This window comes from Watersipora subatra, chromosome 1 (genome assembly GCF_963576615.1).
Source record: "Watersipora subatra chromosome 1, tzWatSuba1.1, whole genome shotgun sequence".
NCBI lineage: Eukaryota > Metazoa > Bryozoa > Gymnolaemata > Cheilostomatida > Watersiporidae > Watersipora > Watersipora subatra.
This window is the reverse complement of record NC_088708.1, coordinates 71719874-71735492: the sequence shown is the minus strand read 5'-3', so window position 1 is coordinate 71735492 and position 15619 is coordinate 71719874. Positions and strand designations below refer to the sequence as shown.

General features: G+C 38.1%; 1 protein-coding gene across 1 annotated transcript in view; it reads left to right on the top strand.

The window, feature by feature from the left end:
• Positions 1–2872: 2872 nt before the first annotated feature.
• The window catches only part of LOC137391149 (coiled-coil domain-containing protein 78-like), a 34559-nt gene continuing 21812 nt past the window's right edge, over positions 2873–15619 (top strand). The window contains exons 1-3 of the mRNA XM_068077521.1: positions 2873–2982; positions 13559–13622; positions 15310–15454. Of these exons, the coding sequence (XP_067933622.1) occupies positions 2873–2982; positions 13559–13622; positions 15310–15454 (319 nt within the window). The remainder of the gene's footprint in view (positions 2983–13558; positions 13623–15309; positions 15455–15619) is intronic.

The window sequence follows — 15619 nt, the reverse complement described above, 5'->3', positions numbered from 1 at the left end:
ACAGTGGATGTTTATGCAGACGACAGTTTTAGACAGCAAAATGTTTACAAATGGGAAAATTGTTTAGCAAGGGCAGGACGAGTAACTTCATGGGGCAAATATTGTTGATGCCGAGAAATCAGGTAGACCTGTTGATGTGAGAACCTTTAAACATGGTTGAAGCAGAACTTTTCTCAACATAATGGAGAATGTGATGAATTCCTTAAAACATGTCAGTCTATGAGCCTATCACCATTTCCTATCATGAAAAAGGTACCACTGCCAACAGTAGCACCTACTGTAAACTTTTAAAACAGGTTAAGAAGGATGAAACAATAAATGTCAAATCAAAATGTTTAAAGACCACCATGTTTACCAAGACAATGCTAAGCCTCATACAGCAGCCAAAACAACAAAACAATCATCAAATTCCATTTGGAATTGCCACCACATCCTCCCCACAATCCTGATCTTGTGTCATCTGACTCCTACTTCATCTCATTTTGGGCCTGTTAAGGAGTTTCCGAGATGAATGTGATAATGATGAGGTTAAAGTTGCAGCGAGCCACTTTTTAAAAAGGAGTTTCCGAGATGAATGTGATAATGATGAGGTTAAAATTGCAGCGAGCCACTTTTTAAAAAGGAGTTTCCGAGATGAATGTGATAATGATGAGGTTAAAATTGCAGCGAGCCACTTTTTATAAAGTCGGTTTAAAGATTTTTATGCTGAAGGCACTCAAAAGCTGCCATGTCAATGGTATCATTGCATGGAGATTATGTTGAAATGTATAAAAAATTGTAAGCTTCTACTTATAATGGAACACTTTTTTATAAATTAACTCAACTTGTTTAGTGAATGGCCATTGTACATCAAACACAAGAGTGGGTTGGGTAGTAATCCTTGTGGCACACTCGAAGTTGCTAGATGTGGGCTAGTTCTTGTCCCAGTAACTGTTACATGTGTACATTCTTAAAGCCAGTCAATATCCATTCTATACTCAAAAACGTATGTGACAGAAGTTCAGTCAAAAATGGCTTTGTGTGGGACACCCCGTTGGAGGCATTAGCAAAATCCAACTTTGGATTAAGTATTACAATCGATGTTGTTAACGAGGTGGGATACAGTAGTTAACAGCATGTAGTTAACAGTAGAGACTTGTAGCCTCTCTTTGCTTTAAAGGCATGCCATCAGTCATGGAGTATGTCATTGTTTTTTGCTGTATGTATATATATATACATGATACATATCATCTGAAACAGTGTACGGTACTCTACTAGTGCTGGGCACGGGTAATAAAACTCATTGGACTCGCGGGTTTATCTTCTTTCAATTATTGGGTAATAGAGATTTTGAGCATTTCGGTCTTGCGGGTTCGGGTTTTGACTTGCGAGTTCGGGTTTTGTTACGCGGATTCGTTAAGTAGAGTGCGGGTTTTGACTTGCGAGTTCGGGTTTTGTTACACGGATTCGTTAAGTAGAGTGGACAAAAACTCGGTTTATTGCGCCCTGCTCTCTAAACACTGTTTAATAACTTGCCTGTTAACCCTTTGAACACTGGCCTTTTTTGTCATTGCGTGTTAGTAACCCTGGGCAATGTGTCCAACGATCCGAAGTTTTTAAACTTTTATTATATATATCTGAATGTGCTCATAATACAATGATATTTAGTAAAACACTAGTAAAAACGTCAGGCAACCCACAGGAGGTGTCATCAAACAGAAAAAAACAGTACTTTATCATTATTTGGGCTAAAACTATAAAAGTTTGTACGATTTTAAAAGACTCGTAAAAACATTTACAATAGCATCATTTCCATTGAGCACATGTTCACCATTATTTTATGACTCAAAATATACTTGAAAATTGTAATTAGTATTATAAAGCTCTTTATTTGCATCACAATCGTTCATGACCTACCAACAAATGAGTCGTAGGTAGAGATTACGAAGGAAGTAGGTAGAGATATTTGAAAACTTACAAATGAGAGTAAAATTTCTGGTCTAATATCTTGTGCAAAAATTAATTTGATTGATTTACGCTGTTACTCAGAAACGGCTTTTGTAAACAAAGCCATATGAATGCCGAAATTCCAGCCGATAGAGATTCAGACACACTCTCCGTCATGCCTGAAAACTGACAGTTGGGGTTCAAACTTCAAAGGGTTAAGGCTGTGAGCACGAACATTGGTCGTTAGAAAATAGTAAAAACCAATAAATTGAATAGAATTATAATTGCATTGTAAATTTTAAAATATGTCTGATGTTTGGAAATTTTAGACATAAAACCCATATCAACAAACCCGATATCAGAGAAACCCGTTGGCCAAGAAGTACTCGTGCTAAGTACTACCATCTACCCGATACTCGAAAAACTCGAACAGAAGGGGACGAGTCTAAACTCTTTGGCCAAGAAGTACTCGTGCCCAGCACTATACTCTACCAGTTTAGAGATAGATGTCAGCGATATAAGTTGATAGGATTAAAGTGAAGACTTGCTTGTATCTATTGATACTACATCGACAGTTTTTCAGTCTATTGAGGCATGATCCAGGCTCAAGGAGTAGGAAGTCAGCTCAGCTATTGAGCTATCGATATATGGTGACAAAACTAAGATTTTAGCATTAATTGAGGGAATGTTGCAATCCAACATTTTTTTAAATGAAGATGTCATTAACTTTTACTAATTTTTGTGATATGTAGAAAACCTTTGTCTTTGAAGAAGGTTACATACAACTTTTGATTTTTAGTAAAATATAGCCTAACGATAAAATAAGATGTTTCCTTCTATACTTTGATAACATGTTACAGATATTTAGTTTAACAGTTTGTAGCAGATAGCTGTTTGCAGGTCAGATAAACTTATTGCTGTTAATATTGTAGCCTGACCCTCAAATATGAATCTTCATGTCTATGCAACAGGAAACAGGGTGATAGATCCTTCAAGAGTCACTATTAAACTAGTTGGCTCTGATATTTCTGAAGCAAACGGAGCCAACAGGGTGAAGTAAGAAAATTTTTCTACATTTTCTTATCTTTCCATCCAGTTTCAGATTGCATTTGAAGCATTGTTTACATAACAGATTAAACTGGATATACCAGTTTAAGCTGGTTTGTAAGCTCAAACTGGCATATCCAGTTTGAGCTTACAAACTGAAGCTTACCTACTCTCGTCGTGCACTCTGAGTATACTGAAAATAACAATATACTCGGTGTGAACAATAAGTGATAAAGTGGTAAGTGAAATCTGCAGGAATGTTCAAATGTTTTCACCTCTAGAGTTGCAGCACCATTACTGAAAGTACAGTGATTTATTAACATGTACTTTTTTGAGTTGCCTAGAAATGTGCGCTACTACAGGCCTGACTGGAATAAGGTCTCACATCATGATCTCATATACATATCCGATCTATCAATTTCAACTGCTTATTGGTTAATCACCATAAATGTCAAGCATCTCATCTTCTACAAGCAAAGATGCATTATACAACATTCCACTTTTTTGTGTAATGACAACATGATTTTATATAAATGTTCTTTCATTCCATTGCAAAAATCTATAAAGAATTATGCGAAAATAAAAACAGAAGTACTAGGTTGTTTTAGAAATTGTGTTCTCTCAGTGCTCCATAATAGTTTTTATTTATATTTTTTGAATCTGTTCTTGGCCTTCATTAACCTCTAAATTTTGTTCCCTAATTTGAGCCCTGGCTTGATGTTTTAACCTGATGTTGATCTTTGTTCTCTTTGTAAAGATTTTTGATGGTGCGTGTTGTGCCACATGCCTAATAGGATTATTTTATCTATGTCCTTTGCCCCATGACGGAAAACACCGCAAACAGATTTGAATCTTTTCGTGTGTGTCATTTAGCATGATGCTCATGTCCTTTATTTTTATGTATTAAATAAACAAAGTCAACAGGGCTAATTATTTCTTTTTTATGAGGCCTGTGAACCTGATTATTCCTAGGTAACTCCTACGCTTGTCATTGTTCACCAAAGTTAATCTTGGTTTCTGCTTAACACTCTTATCCATGTTTTCAATTTTCAAGCTTCTGCGGTTGTATAGGCCTATAACATTCTATGATGGCTTGTAAAATTATTTGTGCAGATTTTATACTCATCTGCGGTAGTAGTTCACAGTCTTGAAATTAGGTCACTCAAATAGAGTCTCCATTACCTTTTTGGGATGTCGGTTTGACAAAGTAGAAAAGCTTTGTTGGTTTGTTGGTTTGTTAGACATGTCATTCAGTTTTAGCTGTAAACTCGATTGTAGAAAGCATCAAAAGTCACCATGTCAGTATTTTGGCAATTCCTTGTACGATGGCGACTACCTAGCAGTTATAGATATAGTAGTTCATTGATAGATAATGAATGATTTGCTACTTACCCTTTCTTACTTACTTTTTCCTGCATTCTTTGCTTCTCGGCATGACAGTGGATGAGACTCTTAGCTCCTCCCTAGCCTCAGAACAGTGTCACTAGTAGTTTTGTTTTTCATAGACCTACAGTGGTGTGAAAAATAAACGGACCACCTTATAAAACTTGATCATTGCTAGCGCTCAGCACTAAAGGTGATTAAATCCCTCATTAAGCTCTTGTTTTTGAGTAGTACCTATACATAGTATACATCAAAAGAAAGCTTAGAATGAGTAGAACTTGATGAAACTAATTTTAGCTTGAAACAACAATGTTAGATAAGTTTTAGAGAGAGTCAAAGTTAGCAATTATTTTTGGCATTTTCACTCATTTTGAATAAAATTAAACCTCTATTTTATTTATGTTCAAACTTAAAGCAGTGATGCTACTCAGATCAAAGTTGTTGTGTGAAGCAATCCTCAGGTTGTTACGTTTTGCACAACAGAATAATTTGTCTTTGAAGCTGCTAACTTGCTATAAAAGTGAACTTCTAGCGTTGGTAGATTCATTCGGTCAAACATCGACATCATACCTCGTCATCTTACAGAAGCAAAGCGAGCAGTCATCGTACACCTTTACCAGGAACCGTTTTATGGTGTTACAAACAGTACTTTTAGCAACCTTTACTTCTTTGGCAATCTCCCGCTGTGATTTGCCTTCCTGGTAAAGGTATATGATGACTGCTCGCTTTGCTTCTGTAAGATGACGAGGCATGATGCCGATGTTTGACTGAATGAATCTACCAACGCTAGAAGTTCACTTTTATAGCAAGTTAGCAGCTTCAAAGACAAATTATTCTGTTGTGCAAAACGTAACAACATGAGGATTGTTTCACACAACAACTTTGATCTGAGTAGCATCACTGCTTTAAGTTTGAACATAAATAAAATAGAGGTTTAATTTTATTCAAAATGAGTGAAAATGCCAAAAATAATTGCTAACTTTGACTCTCTCTAAAACTTATCTAACATTGTTGTTTCAAGCTAAAATTAGTTTCATCAAGTTCTACTCATTCTAAGCTTTCTTTTGATGTATACTATGTATGGGTTCTACTCAAAAACAAGAGCTTAATGAGGGATTTAATCACCTTTAGTGCTGAGCGCTAGCAGTGATCAAGTTTTATAAGGTGGTCCGTTTATTTTTCACACCACTGTATATTGTTTGTTGCAGGTTTAGTCTCCCGTCTTCTTTGTTTGTTTCTTTGCACATCACCGTAATGTCCGCATTTGATTGCGATCACTCCGTTTCCATGCTTCGGAAGTGCCCTTTGTAAAAACTAATATTCTTTCAAATACATGTGTGATTGGCTTGTCAAAAAGAATCTACATGTATATGTAACCAACTTTTTATAAATTCTAGTCTTGACACAACTAAAGTAGATTCACAGATCAGCGAACTATTGAGTGTATTTTACATGGCTGTCAGTGACTTTTTAAAGGCTGTGTGTAATTGAATATTTAGCATTTCCAAAGCTTTGGTATTTAAACACAATTATAAAAGAATGAAATTTCATTATAGTTACACTTGAATATATAATAAAGTAGTGATATTAACTTTTATAAAAATGACCCGAGTGTGCCATTGTGAATGTAAACTGGATAGTTCAAATCGTAGTCAAGGGATGTTTAATAGAAGCATTTCTTGAAGGAACATACACTGTAAGAAGTGCTTCCTTCGGAGGGCCCAATTTTTTGTAGTTCTGGTCCTTCTGGATGTCCACATATTGAAGGATCCTCTGAAGTACTAATGTTTGACATATGTCGCTGCGTTAATTATATAATTTAACTGATAGCTGGGTATGTAGTTATAGTGTAAATGTAAAATGTATTGCAGGAATCACTTAGGGAAAAATATCACATATGGGCCTACACAAAGTCAACAGTACTCAAGAATTCTTTTGAATTGTAAGACAAAGCACATCACACAATACTTGACAATCTCTTTAATGTCATTTAAATTTTAAAAATGTCTCTTTAATTACATTGTCTGAACCATAATAGTAATCATAGCTCTAGTAGGAGTATGGACAATCACTTAGATAGGGTTCAGCTCATTTTGTGTACAACAAAGCATTCATCATAAAGAGTTTATTTCCAATAATGTGTTTTGTTCGGTTCATAGATCTGTTTTGTTCATTCTGTAGATGCGTTTTGTTCAGTGCATGGAATGTGGCTAAGCATATAGATAGCTCCCCATTGCAGAATGTTGTTTGTTGTTAAACTAGAGGCTTAACAGGTCACTTACTCCTAAGCCCAATACTTAACCATTGATAGATAATGTAGCGGGGTGCATCAGCCTTCCAAAGGATTAGTAAGCACCCAGGTTATTGTCTCGCTCCCTTCTGATATTCTCAGTTATCAGCACTCTTTCAGAGTCTGTAACTCCTACTCTTGCACTACGTCAGTGAATATTAACCACTGCTGTCAGTGGTCCTCGCTATAGCTTATAGAAGTCCTCGTTGATTAAAGGATTTACTGGCTATTGCAGTGAGTGTAAATAGTGGGGTCAATATGTGCTCACACTCATACCACTGTGGCAGTGCTGTGTCTTATCTATCGGCAAGCTAAAACGGTACATGCGCCCTCAACTGATGTTTGTACAAAGGTCCAACCACTAGTAGGTGAACAATAAAGTTGGCTGTTGAAAGAATTAGCACAAAGAGAGAGAGAGAGCTGTATTTAGGAATGACTAGGATGAATGAAGTCTGAAATAGTTCTCATGTTTGTTTGGCCAGCAATGTGTGTGCATTGTAAGGATAATCAGGAGATGTACAAATCAGGGCACTTCGAATAGATGGACACGCAACAAGCATTAAAAACATAAAATGATTTGCACATGTTCACTCAGTGCAGCTTATAAAGAGGACAAAACTGGATAGCACTCAAGTATGTACAAGGGCTTTCTAGCGCTGGCTAATTCCACTTTACAATGTTATGCAATCTACTATGTTGTTCAGAATCATCAGCTAGCTAATTCATATAAGTTTTCCATCAGAAGAATAGTTATCTCAGGAATATTGCGTAGCTGCTTGCCAGTAAATTAGGATGCGCTGAGCTAGCATTCAACGGGCGTGAATTTAGTGTTAAATGAAGGGTAAACTGTAGTATAGTTTATCTGTGAGCACAAAGAACTAGTGTTGTGTATAGGAGGATAGAGGCAAAGTTTATAATGGATGGATCAACCTTTTAACTGTCTTTTTGTGAAATCGCTGAAGAATTTCCGACCTATTTAGTTTTTTCTATGGATTTTCAATTCAGTTGATGCTAAATATTTTTTACTTCTGGTAAAAATTATTTAGCATCAGCATACATCTATTCAGCATATTGCTGCCATCAAGGAAAATGTGTTCTGTTTGCTTGAGATGGTTTTCACCCACATTCAACACATCTCGGCTATCTTCAAGTTAAGGCTTGGCGACACACACATGAAATGGGTCATTTGCATCGCCAACACTTTGGTGACATGTCATCTATGCATTGTTTTGAAATAAACATGTTGGTTGATCCATGTTGATCCAAAGATTGACTGTCATATGGGCTTCACACAAACAACTTCATGTGTGGACATAAATATTCTCATTTGCAGCATATATATGGAATCTACTAGTACTGATACTAGTAGTAACAAAGAATCTCTTGTAACATGTCATAGAAGCAACTACACTCACTGAATGTGACAGAAAAGAATGTCTTCATACCTTTTCAATTCAAACGATTATAATTTCAAACTCATACCAGTGCTATCATGTCTATGAACATGATGCTTAGCGAATGAACATCTGCGTTACTCTCAGGTTGAAAAGTTACTTTGGTAGCTGTTATGTTTCTGCACAGAAGCAATTAAATAGAGTATTAAATTAGAGAAATGGTTTATTGCACTCTCCAGAGACAACTGATTTGATAACAGAAAACCCAAGTATTTATATGTTTGGTCATAGGAAAGCTTTGTAAAAAGCTACAAGCATTATTAATAGCTATAATGAGACAGTACTATAATATATTAGCTTGTATAAAGCTTTAGCTAAAAAGCATAATGTTTGTTGGCAAAGTACCAATAATACTTGGCACTTGCATGACACCTCCTCACTAAGCTAAAGGTTCTTTCTGGTTCTCTTAGACCTTCGGGGTTTGTCTCTGCTATACTCATCTCCATCAGGTAGACGAGGGTTGCGTGGTCTTCTTCTAGACGGAGGTTGCTCTGTTACAGTTGTAGGGGCTGGTAGTTGCAGTTTTGTCTCCTCTGTTATATCAGGTTTATCTCCAGGGTCTTGATCTTCTTCTGTTGAGTATCTTGGTCTGAGTTGTTCAACATGTCTTCTCCAAGTAGGTCCCTTTGGTACCACTTTGACATTGAGACTACGAGTTCCATATCTCTTAGTAACAATGGCTGGAACCCATCTAGGTTGTCTGTTGCGTCTAGGTCCATGATACAAGGCATAGCATGGTGCTCTAAGATTGTAGCTGTGTATCTTGCTAACTGTCTTTTCTGCCGATCGGTTGACTTCTCTGGATTGATGAAACTGTGCTATGTGTGCGGGTGATGGCAATAGGGTGTCAATCTTGCATCTCATCTGTCTTCCATTCAGCAGCTGACTGGGAGAGTATCCTGTAGGAAGTGGTGTCCTTCTATAGTGCATCAGGAACTGTTGTAGTGCAGATTTAGGTGAGAGTGACGATTTCTTCATGGCTTGTTTGAAGGATTGTACTAGTCTTTCAGCTGCGCCATTTGTAGCTGGATGGTAGGGTGCTCCAGTGAGGTGAACAATGCTTCTCTCTTGACACCACTGCTGAAACTCTCCTGAGGTGAAGCTGGTAGCATTGTCAGTGACTATGGTGTGAGGGTATCCAAAGTGTGCGAATATCTCCTCTAAGATGTCTGTGGTAGCTCTGGTAGAAGTAGATGACGTCCTGTGTATGCATGGATACTTTGAGTAGGCATCTATCATCACTAGCCATTGGCTGCCCATGAAGTTCACTGCATGATCTAAGTGAAGACGACTCCATGGCTTCTCAGGTAGCATCCAGGGATGTATAGGATACTTCTGTGGAAGCTTCTGGTGTTCCGCACAGGCAGTGCACTGTCGGCTTGTCTCCTCTATATCAGAGTCAATGCGAGGCCAATAGACAGCAGTTCGAGCTAGCTTCTTCATTCTTTCCATTCCAAAGTGTCCAAGGTGAAGGATCTTTAATACTTCCTGTTGTAACTTGACAGGAATGACTACTCTGTTGCCATATAGAAGACAACCTTCAGTGATAGAAAGTGAATCTGAGATCTTGTGGAAGAGTGACAGCTGAGTCTCCTTCATCTCTTTGTTACCAGGCCATCCTTCTGCTGTGTAGCGCATTACTGTGGCTAGTGTTGAGTCTTTCTTTGTCTCCTTTGCTAGAACATTGTAGTCTGTAGAGTTGAGCTGTTGTCCAATAGTGTGAATAGTGCATACTGTATCAACATCATCCTCATCTTCTCTTGCATCAAACTCTTTATCAGGTCCAACTGGCAGTCTTGAGAGGACATCTGCATTTTGATGATGCTGGGTAGATCTGTATTCTATGGTGTAGTCATACTGATTTAGTACCAGTGCCCATCTTGCTAGTCTGTTGGCTGCTAGAGCTGGAACTCCTTTGGTAGGTCCTAGAAGTGTGAGAAGAGGTCTGTGGTCAGTTACCAAGATAAACCGTCGACCATACAGGTACTGGTGATACTTCTTTAGAGCAAATATGATTGAGAGAGCTTCTTTTTGTATTTGTCCATATTTCCTCTGTGTGCTGGTCAGTGTTTTTGAAACATTGGCTATTGGTCTCTCACTTCCATCAGGATAACGATGAAATAGTACAGCTCCCAGTCCAGTTTCTGAAGCATCACATGAGATTCCAATGTCAAGATCTGGGTTGAAGTGTGCTAAGACACTATCAGTTGATAGCATATCTTTCAGTTTGTTGAAGCTCTTTTCTTGTTCAGTGCCCCACTTCCAGGTCTCTCCTTTGCGTGTCAGTTTGTGCAATGGTCCTGTGAGTTGTGACAGATTGGGTATGAACTTGCTGTAGAATTGTGTAGCTCCTAAGAAAGATCTTAGCTGAGTTAAGTCTGTTGGGACTGGCATCTGTTGTACTGCATCTGCCTTCTTTCCTTTAGTGATTCCCTTTGAAGTGAGTTTGTGTCCCAGATACTCTACTGTAGGTTGAGCAAAACAGCACTTGTCTTTTCTGCATCTGAGCCCTCTTTCTTCTAATCTTTGAAGAAGTCGACGTAAGTTTTGTAGATGGCTCTCTGCATTGGCTCCACTCACTAGTATATCATCTAGGTATACTGCTACTCCTGGGATGTCTTGTGTCAGTTGCTCCATGATTTCTTGAAAATACCCTGGTGCTGAGCTTATGCCAAAGGGCAACCTCTTCTGTAGTAGTACTCCTCGGTGTGTTGATAGTGCTAGTCGTCGTTGACTTTCTGGTGCCAACAATATTTGATTGTAGGCATCTGCTAAATCAATCTTTGTGTAGCAATAGCCTCCACCTAGTTTTCTGATTAGATCTTCTGGTAGTGGGATAGGTTTCCTATGTGTTTCTAGCTGATTATTGATAGTCTTGGAGTAGTCTCCACATACTCTGATCTTCCCTGCAGCTTGACCTGTTGTAGATTTGCGTACAGGTACAACTGGTGTTCCATACTGGTTGAATTGAGTTGGTTCCCATATGCCTTTAGCTACACCTGCTTCGTATGCTTGGTTGAGCTCTTCTGTCAAGGCAATAGGAACTGGTCTGGGTCGGCAGAAGACTGGCTTTGTTGAAGGTTTGAAGTTTATCTCTAGTTCAAAGTTCTTGAGACATCCTAGCTCGTCTTTGAATATTTCTGGAAATTCTTTGCACATCTCCTTACACTTGATTTGTAACCTCCCATCTGGCTGGTTCTCTGTGATTGTTGATACAAGGTTCTGTTGTAGCTTGTCATCAATAGAGATGCCTAGTTGCTGTATAGCAGTTCTTCCTAGTAGGTTGAGATCTTGTACAGCACTAATCACAAATGGTAGTCTGACTTCTTTCTGTGCATCCAATTGGGCAGTTAGCTCACATCTGCCAAGCGTCTCTATGAGATGTCCTGAGGCTGATTTGTAGTTAACTGTAGTAGGTTTTAGGTTTGGCTTTCCTAGCTTCTCCCATATTGATTTACAGATGAAGTTGTCACATGCTCCAGTGTCCAGTTCAAGTGTGAAGTTGTCTCCCTCCAGTTTGATGTTTTCAGCCAGTTTCACCATCTTGGTTGATGTGCATTCTATCATCTTTACTGGTTTTTCTGCTGCAGATGATTTCTTTTTCTTGCATGCTCTTTCTATGTGACCTTGTTTAGAACAAAAGTTGCAGGTGGCTGCTTTGAATCTGCAGTCATCCGCTGTATGGTTAGTTCGGTCACATCTGTAGCATAGCTTTCCTTCCTTCTGCTTGTCAGGTGTAGAGTTGTTTTTCTGGATTGGTTTGTATCTTGATTTCTGTTGAGCAACCTTGTTGACTTTAGACGAGTTTCCATAAACTGTCTCTTTGGCAACTTTAGCTGCTTCTTCTGTTTCCTGTGCTACCTGTATAGCTTTGTTGAAGTTGAGTTCATTGTCCTTGACCTTGAAGAGAGATTTGAGAACTGCTTCATTGTTTACAGAGCAGATAAATCTTGTTCTGAGAGCCTCATCTAATGGATCTGTAATGTCTATGAAGGCACATGTAGTTGCATCTTGACGAATTCTGGCAGCTAACTCTTGAATAGTTTCTCCAGGTTTCCTCTGCATGTCACTCCAATACTTGTAACGCTCTCTAACAATGAAGCGCTTAGGGTCATACTGGTCTGTGAGAAATCCCAGTATTTCATCCATGTTGAGGTCGTTGATCTGCTTGGGTGTTGAAAGCTGAGCTGCCATATTACTAAGCTGCTTGTAGAGTGTAGGCTGTTGGTTGGTGAGAAAAGTGCCAGCAATCTTGTCTTGATGAATAGAATTTGCTGCAATGAATGTGTTGAATCTGTCTATGTAATCTGTTAGTAGCTCTGCTGTTGGGTCAAAACCTGGGAAGGCTGGAACAGCGGTTGCAGCTGTTTCTTGTTTCCGTTGTAGGTTTTGTAGTAGTAGCTCCATCAGTTTCTTATTCTCCTCCATTCTTTCATCTTGCTGACGTCTGTATTCCTCTTGTTGCTGCTTGAACTCCTCATGCTGCTGTTGTCTATGCTCTTCTTGCTGCTTTCTCTGCTCCTCTTGCTGCTGTCTCTGGTCCTCCTGCTGCTTCTGCATTAGCTTGATCAGGTCTGCTACTTCTGCCATTGTAGTGGTGCAATTTTGAACAGTTACTCTTGTAATAAACTAGAACTCTTTGTATCGATTTTATCAATGATAAAATCTGAACAAAACTCTTTGTAACTGTTCAAAAGAGAAATCCTTGTCGCCAATTAGCTTCTGTTATGTTTCTGCACAGAAGCAATTAAATAGAGTATTAAATTAGAGAAATGGTTTATTGCACTCTCCAGAGACAACTGATTTGGTAACAGAAAACCCAAGTATTTATATGTTTGGTCATAGGAAAGCTTTGTAAAAAGCTACAAGCATTATTAATAGCTATAATGAGACAGTACTATAATATATTAGCTTGTATAAAGCTTTAGCTAAAAAGCATAATGTTTGTTGGCAAAGTACCAATAATACTTGGCACTTGCATGACAGTAGCCCACGACTGAAATAAAATAGGTGGGGAAGGGGAGTTGGTCTTGTCACATTCTGTGGCCTTAAGTTTGTGTATACCGCAACTGAATCAATGCAAGCATACTAATACGCGTAACACGCAGTGCAGTCTAACAGATTAAACAGTTGAACAGTTGCAAACATAAACTATCTTGTTTCATGTATAACATGGCAAACACGTTTAATACACAGTGCATTACACGCAGTTATCACAGAGTAATTTGTCATGAAGATGTATTTGTTAATCTTGAGATGATTCTTTATTTATTAGTTATTATTTTTTTATTAATAGTTTGTTATTTTCAAGACTTATCGAGTATGCCAGTGTAGAGCCTCTGTGTTTTTATCAGACCATCAGATTATGTTAACAGGCATTTTGTATTCTCTTTTATCATATGCGTCGTATAGGCATTTATTCCTAGCCACTCACCACCTTCACGTTCATCATTTGTAGGTTTAAGCAGGTTTTCAAGGATGGGTCTAGTGATGAGCTATACAGCAATTGTTTTGAACCTTTGGTAAGTTCTGGCAAGTATCTATGGTGTCAGCAGTAGGCACAGTTAAGACATACAATTGTTCTGTTTTGTTCCAACTTTGGTTGACTGGTTTCCTAGATAAAAAGTCTTATTTTTGCTTTTCCATCTTACTCGGGTGCTTATTATTTGCACCCACACTTTGAAGTTCAAAGTATTTAAATTTACCTTTTCTTTTTACCTAAACCCGATGTTACCATTGTCCCTGTTCCTCAAGTACATCTATTCTATTCCTTCGAGTTGATTTAGCTCTCTAAGTGACCCATATATGCTGTTTTGCTTAGCCTCACCCACTAGTCTGTCATCAACTGGGAAGCAGAATATGAATAAACGTTTCTTCTGTTTTCTACAGCCCTTATCAGCCAAGATTGCGCTTTGTCACTGTTTTTGGCTGTTTGATACTGCTTGTTAGTCTGGCTATTACTACTGTTAACATAACATCATGTCGTATCGCTGCATGAGTCTTTTACTCTTATAGTCCCTAACTTCAATATATCACACGTGTTTCAGGACTACTCTGCATTCTTTGAACTTTTTCCTGTTTTTGGTATCTTCATAAAAGGTTAAATTTTAACCTCGCTCACCGAGGCTTTAGTGACTTATTGCACACGCTCGTTGACTCTCTCTACTTTCTGATTTATTTTTTTCTTTTTTTTCTTTAACCTCATTTACCGAGTACTTTGTCACAAGTCCTCTTCCCCATTCATCTTCTACTAGTTTTGTCTCTCTAGAGTTTTTTGTAAGTCTGGTCTCTACATATCTTTTACCCCAATTACCTGCCTCTTATTTGTACACTTGTGGTTAGTAATATATTTTCCTTTTAGGTCCCGTTACTATTTCATCTTTGTCACCTTTTGATTATCTGTACATATTTTGTGGCTTTCGTTTTCATAGTCTAGCTGTTTTTCTTGGATTGCTTATGTCCACCTTCTGGCAACCTTCACCGCCTATAACTTTCCTAATGCCTATTATATGCTTTTGCTTATATCAATAAAGCAATCAGGGCAATGCTCTTTCATACAAACTTATGAAATAGTTATTATTGTTTGTCACTGGATAATCTGAAGACAGTCAGACTATGTATATATATATATAAAAAATTGTTTCCTCACCCCGGATACCCCGTATGGGTGGTAAATTTTGCTCTAACTCGGGTCTCCTACCAGAGACCTGGGAGTTTGAGCACTCGCCTCAAGATCTTAGATGTTCCCAATAGCACACTTTTCTGCAACTCACCTGAGTTGATTGTTGTTGGTATTTGGGCAAGCCACATTTTATGCTCTGGTGTTATTGCGCCCAGTGTATATATATATATATATAAAGTATTACATGGAGATTTCTGCGCTGCCACATGAAGTTGTTTGCAATCTACAGATACTTTTTGTTGGTTGGCAATTCTAAGGCGATTTAGGTTCGGGACGTCTGTACATCATTATAAAATGCTATTCGCTTATGTTAGTATCGGTGCTAATTATTTCTCAGTTTCTGATTGCGCCCTTGACTGCCAACAAAGTTCAATCATTTTTCGCTGGTTCATATGAAGCCCATAAATGTCTCACATAGTTATTTACAAGACATAAAATACATAGGACCTACTTTATTGGGATCTTATCCTGTCTCTCAGAAGCAGAAGTTTGCAGTCTGATATTTACTGCGTGTCTTTAATCGCCAGGTGGATCTTCTGATATCTGGTTACAATGTGTCTGCCATCATATGTGGTAGTAGCAATTCGAGTCGGACTTCGGCTATAACCCAATCTGATGGCCATGGAATTCTTGAGGAAGTTATCATAAACTTGTTTGGTAGACTCGAGGAAGGTTTGAATTATTATGTTCACTATTACTATCATATACTAGGAAAGACAAAAAGTCATGGATTGCCAAAAGTCAACCGCAATCACTGCACACTAGATATTTAGATATTCACCATTAATGTTTCAATTGGTGATAAAGTTCACTTCTGCAAAATAAAGTTTGTTTAAA